The 21,584-nt window shown below is 36.2% G+C and overlaps 1 protein-coding gene across 4 annotated transcripts in view; it reads left to right on the top strand.

Moving 5' to 3' along the window:
- Adgrb3 (adhesion G protein-coupled receptor B3) overlaps positions 1 to 21,584 on the top strand; it is a 767,297-nt gene that overhangs the window by 396,619 nt on the left and 349,094 nt on the right. For all 4 annotated transcript variants that reach the window (NM_175642.4, XM_017319555.2, XM_006495818.4 and 1 more), the window contains 3 exons: positions 5,578 to 5,727; positions 6,656 to 6,731; positions 17,494 to 17,596. In NM_175642.4, coding sequence (NP_783573.4) covers positions 5,578 to 5,727; positions 6,656 to 6,731; positions 17,494 to 17,596 — 329 coding nt within the window. The remainder of the gene's footprint in view (positions 1 to 5,577; positions 5,728 to 6,655; positions 6,732 to 17,493; positions 17,597 to 21,584) is intronic.

The following is a 21,584-nucleotide window of genomic DNA, read 5'->3' as shown; positions in this document are numbered from 1 at the left end:
TTTACCACAAGTAAATCCATTTTGATAACTGGAAAACTGTCCAATATTGATGCTAAGCAGTTGTTTCATTTGAAGGAACAAGAAAAATGATGCGAACTTCAAATATGTCTGAAACATTGACACAATAACCCACAATAAAAAAGGCTGTTTTTAAGACAGCCTTTAAACACCTTCTGTATACCCATACAAGTTGTTTTTGTGGCTGCAAGGCTCCCTTCCCTGGGTGTTTCTTCTGATCATTTTCACTGAGTGGTACCGAATGTGACTCATTGCAATGAGCACTTGGGATGATGCTTGAACATAGTGCTTCTGAAGGGCTCTTTGCTGCCTCTGAGTTTGTTGTCCATGATGCTTTTATTCTCTTTATTCAAGCAGTAGGTTTTTAACCTGAACGATCATCTATATTCCCCCCAAAATCCAAAAAAATAAGAGAGAGAAAGAAAGAAAGGAAGGAAGGAAGAGAGAGGGAGGGAGGGAGGGAGGGAGGGAGGAAGGAAAGGAAAGGAAAGGAAAGGAAAGGAAAGGAAAGGAAAGGAAAGGAAAGGAAAGGAAAGGAAAGGAAAGGAAAGGAAAGGAAAGGAAAGGAAAGGAAAGGAAAGGAAAGGAAAGGAAAGGAAAGGAAAGGAAAGGAAAGGAAAGGAAAAGGAAAGAAAAGAGAAAAAAGAAAAGAAAAGAAACAAAAACTTAAGTTCATTCTTTCTGCTAGAGTCAATCAGAAAGGAGAATCAAAGGGAGAAAGAATGAAAGAAAAAGAAAACAGAGAAAAAAGTTAAGGGTAAAGTAAACAAGTCAGAGTACACAGGACTTGAACTCGCCTCTCTGGATGCTACATTTCAACACTACATTTTGAGTTCTGTTTTATTGAAGTGTGGTTCCTGTCTCTGGGTAAATGAATGCAGTTAATATAAAGCACTCAAGACATAATCTCTCATCTGGGGTCAGTCAAAGAAAACCAAAGATAATGTTGCAGTAAATGTTAAATACTTTATTACCATGTACAACCCATCATGTAGTAGCTTTCTTGAAAAAATTACATGAAAATTTGCTCCAAGAGTAGTAGCCAACACTACCATAGAAGCACCTGTGCTCTGGATGTAGTTCTGGCTAGACTACTATTGATCGATACTTGGTTCATTTTCTCATAGCCCATGAAGGAAATTATAGTGTCGGACCCATGTTACAGAAGAAGATATTAAGGCACAGAGATGATAACCCTTTACTCGGCCACATAGCTTGTTGAATTCATGAGGAATTTCTCTTTATATTTATTATAGCTTTTTGTTTGTTTGTTTCATTGCTGCTAATCTTGTGCTTTGTATTGTTGGGGTTTTGTTGTTTTGTTTTTGTTTTTGTTTTTGTTTTTTGTTTTTGTTTTTGTTTTTTGAGACAGGGTCCCATGTTGTCCAGGTTAGTCTCTGACTTGATATGTTGTTCAGGATGATTTTGAATTTCTGATCCCAGAGCTCCCATCTACCTAATGCTAGATTTCTAAGGAAGTGCCATCACATCCAGTTTATATGTTATAAATCATTAGACCCAGGGCCTTTTAGATGCTATAAAAACAAGTACCTCCCCAGACACTGAAAATTATCTGCAACTGAGAGTTTTGAGATGGATAGGGAATTCTCCTAATACTTACACAAACTGTAAACAGAGAAACACCCAGGACCTGAGTCCAGGGCAAAAATGGTGTCCAAGGCTAAATAAAACAGGCCTTAATCTTTACTAGCCTTAATTTGGTTCCTTTGCTCATCTTTGGTATGTTCATCCATGTGCTTTTGCTCTCAAGGTTTTTCTTTCCTCATGCCTTGCATTTCTGTCTTTAATTCAGATGATATATCAAATTTACTATATCCAGTTTGTATGTGGAACAAACTCACTACAATGATGAATGACAGTCTTCCTTCTCCTTAACTTCCACAATGATGTAGGATAAAAACCTTATGATCGCCTGCTTTGATTAAAGGAAAGGATCATGAAATAAGAAAGAGAGAGAGAGAGAGAGAGAGAGAGAGAGAGAGAGAGAGAAAGAAAGAAAGAAAGAAAGAAAGAAAGAAAGAAAGAAAGAAAGAAAGAAAGGGGGGAGGGAGGGAGGGAAGAAGGAAGCAAGCAAGCTCAAACTTTATGCTTTAGACTTCTCTACTACAAAAATTCCCCCAAGTTTCTGCTAAACAAAATTTTTAGAAAGAAGGATAATGAAAAAATGGATACAAGCTTTTGGCGCGGTGGGGGAGAAGTGTGTGTTGGTGGGTGCTGGGAAGACTTGTAAGGAGAGAGTGGAGGTGGATATGTTGTAAGCATATATAAAATCAGGAAAGAATAAATGCAATCCTATAAAAATAAAGTTATAAAAGAGAGAAAAGCACATATATTGGACCTTGATCATTTTAGAGCTTGGCAAATAACAGGCATGATGAAAACCCAGTCTGCTGGCTTCACTCCAACAGTTACCATGACGAGTCACTTGTTTTACTGCATAAGAAACCAAATCTAGGTTTACAATGAAAACACATTACACTCGATTCAGGGAACTTCTTAGATCTTTGAAGATGTCCCTATTTATCCAGAAACACACTGTGCTATCATCTTTCATCTAAGAACTGTAATCTGTAAAAGGCTGTTTTTGAGGAAAGCTTCTCCACCTTCTGTGTGCTTCTCGGGCTGCATTTAATTAACCACTTACTCCAGAGATGCAGCATAGCCATTCATGCATGCTTTGATTTCCTTTCTATCAGTAAAACTCACATACTTACTAACTTGTAGTTTAAAGAATTCATTTGTTGGATCTCACCTGCCTAGAAGATTATCCCATTTCCTTAACGACTAACTAGTCCCCAAGTTATATACGAGACTTGGGAACTGGATTGATCCCACTGTCATACACAAGAACCTAAAAAGAGGAAAAAATACAATTCTGAATTATTTTTGCTATGCCATAGTATGTTTCTCAATAACCATTGAGTGCTCCTAAGAAGCCAAAATGTCAGCCTTAAACATACACCTCAGTAGTTTGAATAAATCTTTATTTAAAATACATTGGTATTCAGAACACATTAATATCAAAGACATTGGTAATTCAGAAGGTAAAAATTAAACCCCATCACTCTATTGAAGTATCATCTTGTATAATGGCTTCATTGAATATCTCATTGTATTTTTAGAAAAACATTGCTGTGAGAACTAGTTAATCTTTGTGATTTATTGCACATAACATTTAGTTCAGTTTGGTTGTGTATATACATTAAAAGATGGAATACCATTTAAACAAAAATGAATAACTTACACACACACACACGCACGCGTGTAAACTGGATTCCTAAGTATAAGTAATGAGTCATAAGTATAAGTAATTTGTTTTCTGTACTCTTTATGCTGAAGACGATGGAATTTAGACTTGGGTACCAATTAGTGGCATTGACTTATGTTTACATTCCTTTGTTCTATACTGTATCAATAAGTATAATCTATTCTGTCTAGTCAGAGTTTAAGCACTAACAATTTATTCTATATATTCGCAATTTAACCAATAACATATCTGCAATGAAAGACTTCAGTTTTGTGGGACAAAATGAATGCTAGTATCACAAAATGAAATTACATATTCACGAATATGCTATTAAGCTAACATTTACCCAGGGTAATTTGACATCTGGTAGATACAAATACCTTCCTTTAAAACTTATTTTGTGTTTATTTTTGTTTTCCGGTCAATGTTTATAGAAATAAACACATGATTAGACTTGAGGGCCCAGACATTTACTTCATGTTTAATTTCTGTAGGAGAAGAAAACAATATGGGTAAGACAACATTCTTTTCTTCTAGTCAGCTTTTACAGCAGACTAGTGAAATATATGATCTCTAAATTTCAAGGCAATTGAAGTTTGGGTTAAAGACATTACATGTAATTTTACACATTGTAACTCAAGAGTTAAGGATGTATGTTTCCCAGCGTGTTGACTGTTTTTATAGACACAGTTTTGTGTCCTTGAGCACATTTGAATGGGGTTATTTATGGAAAGAAAAGGCATACTGGCTTTAAAAAAAATTTAAAAAGAAACGAAAATAATTACACCCGTTATTCAACAAAAAAATAGCATTTGATATCCGTAACCAATTTATGTCTTATCCAGTACCTTTTTTTCCTTCAACACTTAGTTAGCGGATCCTTTTTAAGCTTTAATATGTCAAATTGCGGGCCAAATGAAATTCCATCCTGTGCTGATAATGGATGTGTATAATAGCCACAAAGAGCTTTCATAAAGTATAATTTCACTGGTGCACTGCCATAATACATAACCAATTTAATTTGAAACCAAGCCAGGGGTTCAGTAATATATTTATACAACTAATATTGTTAAAATCTTAATTTCATCCTCTCTTGTTTTAAATTACAAGTTCCTTTAAAGGAAAATCCACTTACAAAAAGCCTAATGGTTTTCACTTTGGCCTTTCTATTGTGGTAGCTTTTTAGGTTTCCCCTTATTTTTCCACTAGAAGTATTACTATAGGATATGCACAGCCTATGAAAATTTTACAAATTGTATTTCTTAATTTTAAAATATATATAATTTATGTGCTTAAATATTTATCACCATAACCCTTATACATTATTATAAATATGGGAACATGTAATATAAATTTACAGACTATTATTTCATAGACCTCCAAAAACATATCATTTATGTTTGTTTTAGTATAGAATAAAATGTGTATTTCTAGGGGGCTGGAGATAGCTTAGCAGTCTCCACTGCCTGATGCTGCATTGGGTCATTTATCAACAACTATATGGATGGTTATGATGCAGTACCCTCTCTGGGCCTCCACAGGCACTGCTTACACATGGTGCACAGATACACATGCAGGCAAAACACTCAAACACATAAATAAAAATAAATAAATTAAAATGGTTTTAAATATGTATTTCTAATAGTGAAAACATAGTTCCCAATATGATTATATATAAGCTATTTATCTATTTTTATTATATTTCTTGCAATTTTAGGGCAAAATCTTAAGGTTACATTGCTACTGATCTATCTAGTATTTCTTTGTACAAAGTTGTCTTCATGGTAATGGTATCGTGGTGTGTTACTTAAATTCTCACAATTCTCTCAAAAAGGTTTCTTTTATTGTCCATATCTTCCTGGGACCCATCTAAAAATCATAACAGAGCTATTCTGATAATTATGTAAAGAAAACATATTGTGGAGACAGAAGAAGATTTTAAGCATTTCAGCCTACCATAAAGTGCAGTGTGGGCTTCTAATAGTTGCCGTGGAGAGGGGGCATAGCCAAGCAGCGTGGCTATTTCTGTTGGTGCCTTTAGGACACTCATATAACCATTGACCATCATCATAAAAATCCTAGTCAAAGCTAAAGAAACCTAGTGGTGAATGAAAGATTTCCCACGCTTAAAGAACAACGTTATCTAATAAATGTGTATGTTTTAATGCTCTACTAAATGTAAGTTTACCTTAAAATTGAATTTTGAGTATCCGTAGCTCTTATTTGATGAGTTTTATTTCAGTGACATTTACAGCAAGCTTCTCTGACAGGATTCTTCCTTTTTCAAATAGTGGCGAGCATTCAGAAGCTCCCTGCTGCATCTGTTCTAACCGACATCAACTTCCCCATGAAAGGCCGGAAAGGAATGGTAGACTGGGCAAGAAATTCAGAAGATCGCGTTGTGATTCCAAAAAGCATTTTCACTCCCGTGTCTTCAAAAGGTAATAATGAGAAATAGTAGGAGCTCTGAACCAAACGTTTCTGACAAGGTCACTTAGTGAAGCATAAAGTAGAATTCTTCATATATCACATAATACAGAAATACTTTCCAAACACGTTTGTAATCTAAGTTTGTAAATGTAGACAACTTGTCCTTGTTCCTTAAATAAACAGATTTATTTAAGGAAAGGATTTATTCAAGTGGGTGAAAATAGAACCATACACTATTGACCTGAACTTGGTATGCATATAGTTCTCCTTTAACATATTTATCCTTAAATAAAGTGCATAGCCTTACCCTTTAACTTCAGATGTTGAAATGTGACTGAAGTTTCTATTCAAAGTCATGTTTCTTGTTACTCTCACCTTCTTTTGTTGTTGTTGTTACTTGTTTATCTCACCTTAAAATGAACTTTTGTTTCCAGATTTTATTTTGGTGTATCACATGTAAGAAAAAAAAAATCAAAAACAAAAAACAAAAAACGTAGTAGTAGTAAATTCTCCTACTGTTAAATCCATTCTAATAGTAGTTTCAGAAGAGGCACTGTGGTCTTAGTTCTCACTTTGGTGAGCTTTAACTTAATGCTACTGAAGATATATGGCTCTTTTCCCCCAGTGGGAATTCATTGGGATTTCACTGGGAATGTAAATCCTTTAAATGGACCTGAGGCCCTGAGGCAGCCTCTACTCTCAGCCTGGTCAGGGAAAAGATTGATCCTCATGTAACACCATCACAAACTACCTCTAAAACTACCTGAGCAAGGTGGCGTGGCTAACTTACCCTAGGTATGATTAAGAACAACTAAATTTCTGCTACCTGCCTTTATGTGGGCAAGTACTGAAATAAACTGATGATTAATGAATAAATGTTTTGTATGGTTGAATTTTTTATGTGGTTTTGCTAATAGCTTTTCACTTTATTCTTCCTAGAATTAGATGAATCATCTGTTTTTGTTCTTGGAGCGGTCCTATACAAAAACTTAGACCTAATTTTGCCTACTTTGAGGTAAGCTACAAAGAAATAAGCTGTTGTAATCTTTTAAATTCTTTTAAATGTAATTATAGTTCATTCTATAAAATAGTCAAGCTAGCTTTGGTAATATAAAGGGCTTTTTAAATAAAATAGAATAAAGCAATTTAATGAATAGGTTATTAGCATATTATGTATTTCAAAGCAATCACCAAAGACAATTTTGGTGTCCGATTAAAGCTCTACTTTTCTTTGTTACTAATCTGACTTGCCTGAGGATTAGAAAGAAAAACAAACAAACAAAAAAACAACGACAAAAAAAAAATCCCACCCTATAATAGAATGGGTCATTGTAAAATTCATCTGTCTTCTCCATTTCCTTGTATTTAATAATACTTTTCACTGGCATCATAGGAAATTAAAGTATCATGGTGCTGGGAAATCATGGTTCTGTATTTAATTTGCACAAGATCTCAGTTTCCTTCAAAATAAAGTTTCAATTACAGACACATTAAGAAAAAAAAATACTCTTCAATTAGAGACTATTTGGGGGAGAAAGCCACCTATTTCTTTCCTCTCAGATATTAAAAAAAATAAGACTTCAATTAATAATTCCACCAACATTCATCCCGGCGTTCTATTGTCTCACCCGCTTTATTAAAGTGCATGGGGAATATCATTTGCATCTATTTACATAGTGATCATATTACTCAGAATGACTTACTTCCTGACAGCGCCTCATTCTAGAGGACTGAGACCAAGTTTCATTTTGGTTAACACAACCATCCTTGCTCTGAGCGCTTCCAGCAGAGCCTCATAAATAAAGCCTTATGCTGTTGAGGCGGGGACCATGTGAGTGATCTGTACAGCTTTATCAGAGGCATAACAAATGGTCTAATAAGTAAAAACAAGCAGAGTTTAACCCGGCAGAAAACGGCCTCCTAACAAGATCGGAAACACTAGCTATGGTGCTTTGCAGACATTCCCTGTGGCTCGTTATTAATGTGAGTGATAAGTGAATGTAGATGCGTGGTGTCTCCCAGCCGAAGGAGCCCTTCCCTGGATGGAACTGAGTCTTGGGCAATTTGAATCGATTAGGGTTGGGTTGTGTTCTGCTGGGAAAATATTTTGAAACTAGTATGTTTACTCTAAGCCTTTACACTGGCTTCCTATATATCGCTACAGATACAATATATTCGTGCCTGTAAAGGACAAAAGAAAGAGAGGTTTCTCGAGGTTAAAAAGTGACCAGGTAAAATGAGATTCTTATTTTCAAAGGGAGTTCATTTTGTCACATTTATCATTAAAGAATTCTTGTCTAGATGCTACCAGGTGACTAGTTTTAGTTTTCCTTGAACATCTTAAAAGCTCCCAGAACTTCTCTAGTCAGTCGGTAATTTACCTCAACTGCCTTCAGCTCAACTTTAAATAGAACTTCTTCATGGGTGAATTTTGTTTTCTTTGCTTCTGCGGTCTACCTAGAATACAAAACAAATATTCAACCTAAAACCATAGAGTGCTTTGCATGGTTGGTTGGTTGTTTTTTCCTAAAAAGTCCAGCAGAGTTGCATGGTTGATCGTGGTCTGTATAATATAATTAAATATTCTCACATTTACTGTGGGATACTCATTTTTCCAAGTTTGGGGAATCTATGTTCTAGAAAACTGGAAATTTGTCTAGGAATATGACATTTTTGCAAGAAGGAAAGAAGGAAGGAAGGTAGAAAAGAGAAATGGATAAATAGAGAGTAATAAGGCCATGATAAACTATTAAAGGAACAGAACAGAGAACATCTGGAAGGCAGGCTCCCTCATAACCCCTTGTGATACAAATGAATTCACACAGACCCTGGGGCAAGCTACTGTGTTCTCATATGTAAAATAAGGGAATTGATCTGAAGGTTCTTTTCAACTTCAAACAGTGTGGAAAGTAACTATGTTTTCTGGAAAGCAAAGATATTAGTAACCTTTGGTAAGAATTAGAAGTATCAGACAAATATGGAGTCATAGGCAGATAGAGGAAGAGTTATGTTGTATTACCGCAACTTGATTGACTATAGACAGTGATAAACATAGCAGATTTAAAAATAACTGGAAGACAGGCATTGGAATGTCCTCTCAATAAAGTCTTGGTTTTTAAAGAGATCAATATGCCAATTATTCTGTTGGAACATTATACATAGAATCTATATTGAAGCATCTCCTATTCCTCATAAATATGTATAATTAGGTCAAATTAAATTGTTTAGATGGTATGCATTATGTGTAGTTATTCAATAAGTGACTATAGCAGACACTTATGTGTCATTCATTATCCAGAAGAAAAGTTAGTAGAAAGCTCAGGATAGATGCCTGCTGAAGTGCTCTTTGAATGGAAAAATGTTCCTGTTTTTGTTTGTTTGTTTGTGCTTCGTTTTTGACTGTTTGTTTTTGGTTATTTAATATCTGACATGCATTCCATATCCCCTAAGTACCCATAGTGTTGTTTTTCCATTTTTGAAAAATTCTTCTAGAAATGTTAAATAACCTGATAAGGTCTCAGAATTTTGTATTTTGACATAATTATTTTCAAACAAAACCAGGAACTATGAAAGATGACAAGATATACTGTTTCAAAGAAACATCATTAAGGAAATTTTCTTCACATAAGACCATAGGTTAAATTTGTGTGTTTCTTTTTAAATCTGCATAAAGTTGAAACACTAAGTAGTTACTACTACTTAGGTAGTTTTTATCTTGTGGCCCAATATGTATTGCAACCATTCTTCAATCTTTGATTTTTATTTTGCTACTTGACTCTTTCCCCTTTCACACCCAGTGAGATAGCTCAGCCTATCAGCCATCTTGATGACTTGAGTTTGAACCCCAAGACCACCATGATGGTATCAGAAGACTGATGCCTGACTTCTGCATGAATGCTATTGCATGTATGCACACACACAGAGATACATTTACAGAGATACACACACCGCGACACACACAAACACCACATACACACACACAATGAATACCTTATTTTCATAATTAAAAGATAAATTTAAGATAATTTGAATTGTTCCTTCAAGTAAACGAAATATGCTCTACTTGTGTCTAAATTACACAGGTGCAGTTCTCTGAACCCCGCTTTCATCCATTTTTAAAACAATTTCTTACACCTAAAAGTTAGATGACCCAACTAGGTGTAGTGATGGGCTACTGTAATTCTACCATTCAAGATCCAAGGGTAAGATTATTGAAATCTCGGAACCACTCTGGGCTCTGAATCAAAGAGGAAAAAAAGCAAAAACATATTTCTCCTTCTTGTGTGTTCCAGAAGACAAAGACTACACATGGGCAGCCTTGGATAGCCCTGGTTTTGACAGTCTTGTCTGGTACAACCAAGACCTGGGTTTTTCATATTTTCCCCATTTTATGACCAGGAGAGAGTCTGAAAAATTAAGTCAGCTAGCCTAGCCCACAGGGTCAATTGAGGAAGCTGACAGAGCTGTATATAGATGCTATGGCATATTCAACAATTCCTAAGTCTGTAGCCTGGCTATCTCAGAAACTTCTGTGGAAAGTTCAGGTCATGCTGTTATATTTTTAGACACCAAATTGGCAATGCCAAGAAACTGAGAACTTTATTTTCCTTAATGTAGCAATTCCACCTCTAAAGAATTATTTTAAGAAACTTATGTCTAAGAAAAATGAATAGTATATCCAAGCATACACGAAGCCACAGATTCTACAGACAGTTATAAACAATCATTTCATTGATTGGGTTTCAGGTTTTGTAAGGAATATACCTTACGTCTGAGTATACAAAGAGTGGTAAGGTATAGGGAAATGAAATTATGTGTTTAATGTTTTTTAATGTTGATATAAATGTGTGAGAGGGCAAAAGGAGTCTAACTGAAATTTTATTAAATTCCATTTTATTAAAGTTTATCGATATTATTTTATTAAATTCCATTGTGGTATTAAAGTGTTAGCAAAGGGCTGGAGAAACAGCTTAGCTGCTAAGAAAGCATATTACTCTTTCAAGGACTGGAGTTCGTGGTTATCAGCACTGAAATCTGGTGGCACACAATCGTCAAGATCTGAGGTTCTGTTGCCTTCTCTTGGTCTCTAAAGCCATTGAGCTCACCTGCACAAACCCACGTGCAGACAAACACATGCACACATATTTTAAAAGTAGTAAAGTCATACGTTTAAAATCACTACATGAAATAAATAAAATGCCAGCAATTAAAAACACAGAAAAATAAGCAGCTACAGATCCTGAACAGTTAGCTTCCTTGGGGATGAATGTTGCATAGTCTCAAATCCTAAACTATGAAACCACCCTTTTCAGTCTCGGTGTGCGAAGGAATGTTTTCATTCTATGAGATTCCTAAGTTTCCTTTGTTCCATCATGGAGACATTTCAATTAACATTATCCTTGGTACCAAATTGACGTGACTAATGGTATAAAATAATGTAGTATTACCGTATGGATAAAAGTCTAGGTTTCATTTAGCCAAGCCGTTTGAAAATGGAACTTGCATCCTCAACCTTTATCATTTTTGAGATTCTAAATTCCTGTTAGAAAGCCAAACTGGAGATGGAGTCTATCACCCACTCCACCAAGACTGCAGCCTCCAAATTTGAATATCCAATTTCTAACTATTAATTAAGCCACCTATCATTTAATTTTAACTTAGTTTATATTTCAAGAATCACTTATCTTTTTCTATTGTGTACGCATGCATGTTTTGCCTGAATGCATGGCTGTGTACCATGTGTGTGCATGGTACTTGTGGAAGGCAGAAGAAAGCTTTGGATACCCTGGGACTAGAGTTACAGATGGTTGTGAGTCACCTTGTGGGTGCTTCTATTGAATCTTGGTCTTCTGCTAGAGCATCCAGCGATCTTAACTGCGGACCTATCTCTTCAGCCCTGATTTTAATCTTATAAATAAATATATTTATAACATCCTGATGAAGTCCTTCAGTTACCAGACTATATCAAATCTCGTATTGTGTTTTGGTTCATCTAAATTGGGGACCTTATTTAAACCAATTCGTAAAGTTGTCATCTTTGAACCTACATGAATGATAATTGTAAAAATGAAAACTGACTACAGAAATTTCAATAACTGTCAATCAGCACTTGATGTACTTTTTTGTATCATTCTGGGCTGTCCCCTCCAACTGTTTTTAATACTACATTAAAATTTTGAGGGTAAAAATCCATGGAACTTTTTCCCTCATAAATATTAACCATCTCCACCTGTGGTCTTACTGGTCTCTAGAGTTTCTTTATTGAAACAAAGAGGCACCACTATCTCCATCTCCTTCAACTTTATGAAATAGTTTAAGAATTGGTGTTAGGTTTTTGTTTATTTCTGTTGTTTTTGCTTTTTTAATGTTCTAAGTTTCTACAGTTCAGCCATGTGGTATTGAGATTTTGTAGTTGATATGGCTTACAAATTATATTTCTAATCAAATATCCTTACTAGCTTCATATATATATATATATATAATACATTTATAACATATATAAATGTATATACATATAACCATAAGTCTTTGCAGATTTTGATTTCTTTATGATTTAGTCTTTGAAGAATACACATATCTAAATATTGACCTATTTGGTCCAGGATGTATTATTTATTGGCATTGAGTTAACTTCTAATAGAAATAATGGACATCATTTTTCTGTGGCCAGATGAAATAATTCCTCCTTGATTTATGCTTTTTCCACTTAGAGACCATTCCTTTTAAAAATATATACAGTGAAGTACTTGCAAGTTATATTGATATTAAAGAATATATCTATTAGTTTTGTTGATTTTTATCTTTTCAGTTATATTTTTCATATATATACATATATATATTTTACATTACATACTAACATATAGCCAATCCTACTCTAACATTTATTTTAATTTTCATTTCCTTGAGTTGTAATTTTGTGGATTTTTTCTTTGAGATTTTTCTTGTCTTCTGTTTACAATTTTAAAATTAATTCTTCATACTTTTCTCACTGAATCTCATAAGTTTGGTTTGTATATTATTTTTATTTGCCTTAAATAATTTTGTAGTATCTCTTGTGATTAATCCTTAACTTGCTAGTTGTCTGAATATGCATTAACTTTTTACATACTTGAGAAATGTCTTGTTTTACACTTTTAGCTGTTGGTATGATTTAATTCTTTTTTTCCATTTTATTATGACCAGTAATAGTCCCTCATGGGTAGTTTATCATGGAGAATTCTCAATGAACATTTAGAAAATCTGTGCTCTTCTGAAGTAGCCTTAAGTGTTCTGTTTATGTCTGTTAGGAACAGTTGGTCTACATGCTACTCCTATAAGCTTGTTCCTTTTTCATCTTTTTCTGGACGTTATTCAAATGGCGTGTGAGAGGTTTGATTAGTAACTACTTCACCCTATAGTTCTCTCAATATTTGCCTGCGTATTTGTGCCTTCCTCTCAGAGGAGCACATGCATTTATGATTGCCATATCTTACTGGTGAATTGAGTCTTTTGTCTTTATTTGGCATTCTCCTTACTCTTATGATAGTTTTCAACCACATGGCTACTTGATCTGGCATTACCATAGCTCAGACTCCTTTCTTTTGGTTACAGTTTTGTAATGTTTTCCATTCTTCTACTTTCATTGTACGCACATCATATTGAAAATATCTAATATATACATCCGCACTGCGTTTCAATCACATTTTTGCTGTCTTTATGAAGAAGTTGAATCACCTTTTGGTGAATACCAGTGCAGATCTCAAGGACAGAGCAGAGCGTTATTACTTTAGTCATGAACCCACTTGGCTGTGCGATGTGCTTCCTTAGCAGTGTATGCCCCTGTGCAGCCAGCCAGGAAGCATTAGGAGCTCACAGAGCCTGACGTGGCACATCAGGAGCCAGCGAGTCACTTATGCAAATGATAATGAATTGATGGAATAAATTAAAGCGAACTTTGCAATATATACATTTTATTACAAAACTAAAGGGAGCCATTGCACAATGTACATTTGCATTTCTTCTTTATTAGACATTTTACTATGATACTGGCATTACAGTATAAATCAACTTAATAAAAAGTTTGTTTTCATCTGGGAGGGCTGTGGCACAAACTATTCCAATGACACACATTTTTTTTTTCAAATAAATTTTTTTTTCAAATAAATTCCAAATATACTATATTATTCCGACTGCAACAAAGCTGTAACACAGATATCCTTCTCTGGGGCTCTTTCACAGCAGACCATCACCTGAGTGACCGAGGAGCCTGACTCACCTAACGCTCTGCATGGGGGCAGCGGAGGGTTCATCTTCGCTTTCTTTGCCACTGATTATCATCCCTATTTTCAAAAGCATGAGAAACCATAAACATCATACATAGGATAGCCATTTGTCACTTGTTCCGTTACTTACAGAGAACAAAAATGATGCAAACACCTATTGGGAAAATACCTAGCAGAAATTTAATGAACAGGCTTCATGCTTTTTTAATAGTGGGAAGGGTTATTCTAAGCAGAACAAGAATAAAGGAATTTGATGAATCCATCAGTATTTGATCTCCAAGGAGCCAAATAAGAACGCACACACGTTAGGGCTAACCTGAGAATGAACTTGCATCTTCATGCTCAGACATAAGCAACTCTTCTGAGGGACCCAGGCATTGTTAATTCGTGGTAGGAAAACACATGCTCCTCCAGAACCCATGCTCATGCGATCACTCACTCACCTGATGCTCCTCCAGATCGGTTGTTCCATTAATTCTCACACTGGCCCAAGGTAACTTTTACCCACAAAGGGAGGAAAATGGCATCCGGAGCGTCTTCACATTTATCAGTTACTTTTAAAATCCTTTCCTATGCACTTTGCCTTGAATTGGTGTGTTAAATGAAACAAGTGGTAATTTATTATCTCTCTGTGTTTGCATTCACTTTCCCCAGCAGGAAAATAAAGTATGCTGTGCCCCAGTATAGGGGAATCCCAGGGCCAGGAAGCCGGAGTGGGTGTGTTGGTGTGCAGGGGAAGAGGATAGGGGATTTTTGAAGAGGAAAATAGGAAAGGGGATAACATTTGAAATGTAAATAAAGAAAGTATCATTCACACACACACACACACACACACACACACACACACATATATATATATATATATATATCCGAATCCCAATCCTTAAGCATGGTGCATGGTTTTAAATTACCCATAACTCAAGATATCTACCAACTGAACTATGTATTGAATGAGTCTGATTTTTCAATAGGCCAAGGCTCAATTAAACATACTGATCCATTACATTAAATACATATGATAATACATGTTTTTGTTTTTGTTTTTTCTCACACTATTTTCTACCATGGTGATTACCACCTTGAACATTTACGAATATTTAAAAATTCAATGTTTGACAGTAATAAATGTAGGAGAAATAGGTTAAAATAATATTTCGTATAAAGGGTAATTCTAGTTCCTCTGCTATGGAATATTCTAGCATTCATTTGTGATGAAATTCTGCATCGTATAGCATCACAGAAAGAAAACTTACCACAAATAGGAAAAATCTGATTTTTTTTCGTTAATTGATTTATTGATTCAATTGCATCCCAATTGCTGCCCCCTTCCTTGTACCCCCTCACACAGTTCCTCTTCCCATCCCACCTCCCCTTCTCCCTCCCCACCCCACCTCCCACTCGTATTCTAACTTGGCCCACCAAGTCTCTGCATGATTAGTGAGTATCCTCTCTCACTGAGGCCAGACAGAGCAGCCAAGTTCGGGGTAGGGATTCCACAGATAGATAGTCTTAGGGATAGCCCTCATTCCAGTTGTTAAGGTACCCACATGAAGACTGAGCTGTACATCTGGGACACATACACACACACACACACACACACACACACACACACACACACATGCCAGGGGCCTTAGTCCAGCCTGTGTATGCTCTTTGGCTGGTGGCTCAGTTTCTGAGATCCCCCAAGAGTCTCGTTGACTCTATTGATCTTCCTGTAGAGCTCCTGCTATATGATAAGAAGGTGACATTTTCAATAGTAGCACATGTATGCTTCTCATGGTACAGGCAGAATTCCCTGCAATGGCATGCAGGGGCACTGCTTAGGAGCAGAGAGAAGTTATTGGGTTTGATGGATGATAGTATTTACATAATAGTATACAGAAGCATCAAAGTAAATGGTTAGGTTTGATGAGTTTTAAATAATACCTTGAAAAATAAACATGACTTTTTAAAAATATGAACTCCTTCTTGATATTTATATGAATATAAATTTTCTAAAATAGGATCTGCCTATCAGGAGATCACATTATTATTTCTTTTTATAATTTTTTTCAATTTTTTTATTAGATAGTGTCTTCATTTACATTTCAAATGCTATCCCAAAAGTCCCCTATAACCTCCCCACCCCAGCTCCCCTACCCACCCACTCCCACTTGTTGGCCCTGGCATTCCCGTGTACTGGGGCATATAAAGTTTGCAAGACAAAGAGGCCTCTCTGCCCAATGATGGCCAACTAGGCCATCTTCTGCTACATATGCAGCTAGAGACATGAGCTCTGGGGTTACTGGTTAGTTCATATTGTTGTTCCACCTATAGGGTTGCAGATCCCTTCAGCTCCTTGCGTGCTTTCTCTAGCTCCTCCATTGGAGGCCCTGTGTTCCATCCTATAGATGACAGAAGTGAGCATCCACTTCTGTATTTGCGAGGCACTGGCATAGCCTCATATGAGACAGCTATATCAGGATCCTTTCAGCAAAATCTTGCTGGCATATGCAATAGTGTATACGTTTGGTGGCTGATTATGGGATGGATCCCCAGGTGGGGCAGTCTCTGGATAGTACATCCTTTCATCTCAGCTCCAAACTCACTTGATATGCCCTCACTCATAAGTGGATATTAGCCCAGAAACTTAGGACACCCAAGATACAATTTGCAAAACAGCAGAAAATCAAGAAGGAAGACCAACGTGTGGATACTTCATTCCTCCTTAGAATAGGGAACAAAATACCCATGGAAGGAGTTACAGAGACATTATTATTTCAAACCATCAATGAAACATAAATACATTTATTTCTTCAAAATATTGAAGACTGTCAATTTTAAAAACCTATAAGAAATGAGTAATCTATACCATTTAAATTACTTAAATAAAATCTATACACTATTTATTTAATTATATGTTTGCATTTCTTGACAATTTTCCAATTATTTATATGATTACATAGAGCGTATTTTGTGAGTGAGTGTCCCCTAGAAAAGTCTTCCAGAAGAGACACGTTTTACAGATCGCAAACATTGCATTAAAAATTCTGCATGCTTTCATCTTATATCATATGCCAGTTTTTCGTCACACAGTTTGGGGAAGTTAAAAAAAAAAAAAGAAAAGCCAAGACAGCACTTGGCAAGAAGAATATTTGGTCTTCTGGAGAATAATGCTGTGAGGTCTTCCTTGAGATAAATGAATTATACTCATTCAGAAATTGCCTGACATTTCAATTCATGGTCTATTCCTTCCTGTGAGTGAGTTGGACTTAGGGACTTGGAAACCTGCCAGTGTTGTTGTTTTCCTCTTGTCTGCATATAACATGATTAAATGCTTCCAGTTCTTCCCAGAACTCCTCCTCTCTGAGAAGGCTTGTTCAGAAGGATAAATTGTATCTTTTGGTGAATACTATGCCTATGTCTGTACTTCTGCTGGCGATGTCTTACTTACTGACATCTCCACAGATACGGAGCAGCATGAATCAAAGTTTGCATCAACGATTTCTCCTTTTAATCCTTATTATTCTGTTTCAGAAATTACACTGTCGTCAATTCTAAAGTCATCGTGGTCACAATCAGGCCTGAACCTAAAACAACTGACTCATTTTTGGAGATAGAGCTAGCTCACTTGGCAAATGTAAGTCTCATGCAATTTACACTGTACTGCTTAAAGATTTACCCTTGAATTAAGTTTATGATCATTATTTTAATTTATGAAATTACAATACATTTTCATAGTTTTATAATCACATATTATTTTGTTGGTTATGAACATGTATGGAAGCAGACAGCCATATCCTTCTATGCTTTCATTCATGACAAAACTGTTCGATTTATGCAAGAGGATAATTGGTAAATTGATCATGTATCTGTGCATTCATGTTTACTAAATGCTTGTTACATCCTTGGAAACAAAATGCAAATTAGAATTTATCTTGCTATGAAGTAGGAAAAAATAATATGGATTTAAAATTCATTTGCAGTCAAATCTCTGAAAATTACTTCCAAAGAGAGGGATTAACTTCAAAAATAGTAGGATGTTTTAATACAGAATGTCATAAAACTAGAGAGAAGCCTTGGTGGTTTAGAGCATTGGCTGAGCTCCCAGAGGATTTCTTGTTTGTTTGTTTGTTTGTTTGTTTGTTTGTTTTGAGACAGGGTTTCTCTGTGTAGCCTTGGCTGTCCTGGAACTCACTCTGTAGACCAGGCTGGCCTTGAACTCAGAAATCCGCCTGCCTCTGCATCCCAAGTGCTGGGATTAAAGGCATGTGCTACCACGTCCAGCTATTCCCAGAGGATTTCGATTAGATTTCAAGCACTATATGGTCACTCACAACAATAAGTAACTCAAGTTTCAGTCCACCTTGGCCAGAAGGAATCCATATGGTGTACAAACATATACACAGTCAAAACACCCATAAATGTAAAGTAAAAACTTTAAAACTGGTTCAATCTATAGTGTGACATGGAAAAGCACTAGTAGTTTTACTTTTAGTTTTAATGGATAACTGTGAGCATCCACATTTGTATTTGTCAAGCACTAGCAGAGCCTCTTAGGAGACAGCTATATCAGGCTCCTGTCAGCAAGCTCTTGTTGTACCCTTACTTTGCATAAGGAATTGTTAAAATTCCCCAGGGGCTCTTGCAGCCTGAAATGCCCAGGCCAGACTGGCAGGAGTCCTTCCCTATAGCCACCCAGCTGCAGCTGAGTCTTGCAACTGTGTCTTATTCACTCTGTTAAAATGGAAAATTACTTCCTGTACCTTTTACATTTAATTAAATAATTAAATCATTAATGTATTAGGGCAAGGAATGTGATTCCTATCAAGACCCTCCTTATAATGCTATTTCCGGACTTGTATTTAAAAAAGGGCCAGCTCAAATATGCATGTATTTTTTTTAACTTTCTCTTGCAATGTTTATATGATGTCAAAGTTTGTATTAACGAAAACAAAAAAGTAAGGGCTGGGAGATAGCTTAGTGGTTAAAAGCACTGGCTGCTCTTCCTGAGGTCCTGTGTTCAATTCCCAGCACCTCCACACTGGCTCACAACGTTTGTAGTAGTATATAATTCCCTCTTCTTGTGTGTATGAAGACAGAGCTTTCACATGCATAACATAAACAAATCTTAGAAATTAAATGAGTGAATAAGGAAAAAGGAAAAAGTGATCGAGTTGGTTTCTCAAGTTCATGTCGTTAGTGAATAAGATAACTTTCATCCACATCCCTTGGGCCACAAAACTCACGTTTCTGCTACTGTGTAATTTCTGCTTTCCCCAGAAATTAGCCTTAGTTTTAGAGAAAGCGATACTCATCCCCCTGTGAACTACATTTTCATAAGGTGCCGCGGGCTTCGAGACTGTTTAATGAAACTGCAAATCTTTCTGCAGTGACTCTTCAATATTATAATTAATATTTAAACTATTCGATCTTTGCTGCTCTTGACAACATGCGAGCTAGCTGATGATTTATTCTCAGTATCTACTCCCTTGTTGCCTTACTGAAAACGGGTGGAGGACACATTTGCTTCTCAGTCAGAAACTTATTTATTCCTGTGTTCAAGGTTCTCTGAGAGTTAGCTCTTCTTTTAATTGTTGTTATAGTTTCGCGTGAACATGTCTGTGTAGTTACAGGAAGTAGCTTAAAGCAGTGAGCGATGTTATTTGCGGTACTATTCTGACTGCCGAATAAGTAATACAGAAGTAGATTGTGTACCTTGCTTCCTATGTAAAAGTTCTTAAAGAAATCTATTCTTTTTTTTTTTAAGATATGTTCTTACTTTACATTTTAAATGTTATCCCCTTTCCTAGTTTCCCCTCCGAAAATCCCCTATTGCCTCCCTCCTCCTTCTGCTCCCCAACCCAGCCATTCCCACTTCCTAGCCCTGGTATTTCCCTATACTGGGGCATAAAACCTTCACAGGACTAAGGGCCTCTCCTACCATTGATGACCACCTAGGCCATCCTCTGCTACATATGCAGCTGGAGCCATGAGTCCCACCATGTGATTTTTTTGTTTGTTGTTTGTTTGGGTTGTTTTTTTTTTTTTTTTTTTTTTTGGTTGGTGGTTTACTCCCAGGGAACTCTGGAGTTACTGGTTATTTCATATTGTTGTTCCTCCTAGAGGGCTGCAAACCCCTGCAGCTCCTTGCTACTTTCTCTGGCTCCTTCATTGGGGAACCTGTGCTCCATCCAATGGATAATTGTGAGCATTCACCTCTGTATTTGTCAAGCACTAGCAGAGCCTCTTAGGAGACAGCTATAACAGGCTCCTGTCAGCAAGCTCTTGTTGGCATCCACAATAGTGTCTAGTTTTGGTGGTTGTTTATGGGATGGATCCCCAGATGAGGCAGTCTCTAGATGGCCATTCCTTCAGTCTCTGCTCCACTCTTGGCCATATACCCAGAATATGCTCTGACATGTAATAAGGACACATGCTCCACTATGTTCATAGCAGCCTTATTTATAATAGACAGAAGCTGGAAAGAACCCAGATGTCCCTCAACAGAGGAATGGATACAGAAAGTGTTGTACATTTACACAATGGAGTACTACTCAGCTATTAAAAAGAATGAATTTATGAAATTCTTAGGCAAATGGATGGATCTGGAGGATATCATCCTGAGTGAGGTAACCCAATCACAAAAGAACACACATGATATGCACTCACTGATAAGTGGATATTAGCCCAGAAGCTGGAATACCCAAGATACAATTTGCAAAACACATGAAACTCAAGAAGAAGGAAGACCAAAGTGTGGAAACTTCGCGCCTTCTTAGAATGGGGAACAAAATACCAATGGAAGGAGTTACAGAAAGAAATCTATTCTGATAAACTGAAAAAGAAGAACTGCAAAACCAGTTCCAATGAAACTGACTTTATTATTTACTTTCCTCGTCCCTATGAACAAACATGTCACGTAACAATTTCAGTGAGGAACGATTCATTTTTCCTCCTAGCTTTAGAGGGTTTCGGCCACATAGTTGCCTGTGTACTTGATCCGAATACTGTTGGAGTGGTGTTAGAGTCAAAACTACTGTCCCTTCTTGGTGGGGAGGAAGCTGAAAGAGAAACTAGATGCCATTCATAACTTTCAGAGGCACACCACTCACTGACCCACTTCTTTATACTAGGACTCACCTCTTGAAGGTTCCACAGTCTCCCATCAGCTAACCTATGTATTGACAAATGAGCTTGTGATCCACATTTCATATTCAAGTCATAACACAGTCTCATAATTTTACTAAAGCTTTTTAGCCATGAAGATGTTTATTATTTGTGTCAAACTTTCCTGGAAATATAATTTTGTTGGTTGATTTTTTAAAATAAGATAAACCATACATAAAAAATAATTGTCTATGTATGAGAAACAGAGTAGATTGTAAACAGTGTTTATTATGCACCAACTAGATGCTGTAATCATATGAACATTAGCATAGAAGTATGTTATGACAATGATCGTAAACCGTTTAGAATTAATTCAGTAAGTCTTTTTTAAAAATATTTTAAGTAACTGAATTGATCAGGCTCTGTTGCGGTAAATCTCCAAATCAAATATGCTCCGGCAATGAAAACACGAATCCATTAATATGAATATATGCTGTGCTAGATTGGACAGATCTACC

Source organism: Mus musculus, chromosome 1 (genome assembly GCF_000001635.26).
Source record: "Mus musculus strain C57BL/6J chromosome 1, GRCm38.p6 C57BL/6J".
In the NCBI taxonomy this organism is placed as follows: Eukaryota; Metazoa; Chordata; class Mammalia; order Rodentia; family Muridae; genus Mus; species Mus musculus.
This window is presented reverse-complemented; position numbering and strand designations above follow the sequence as displayed.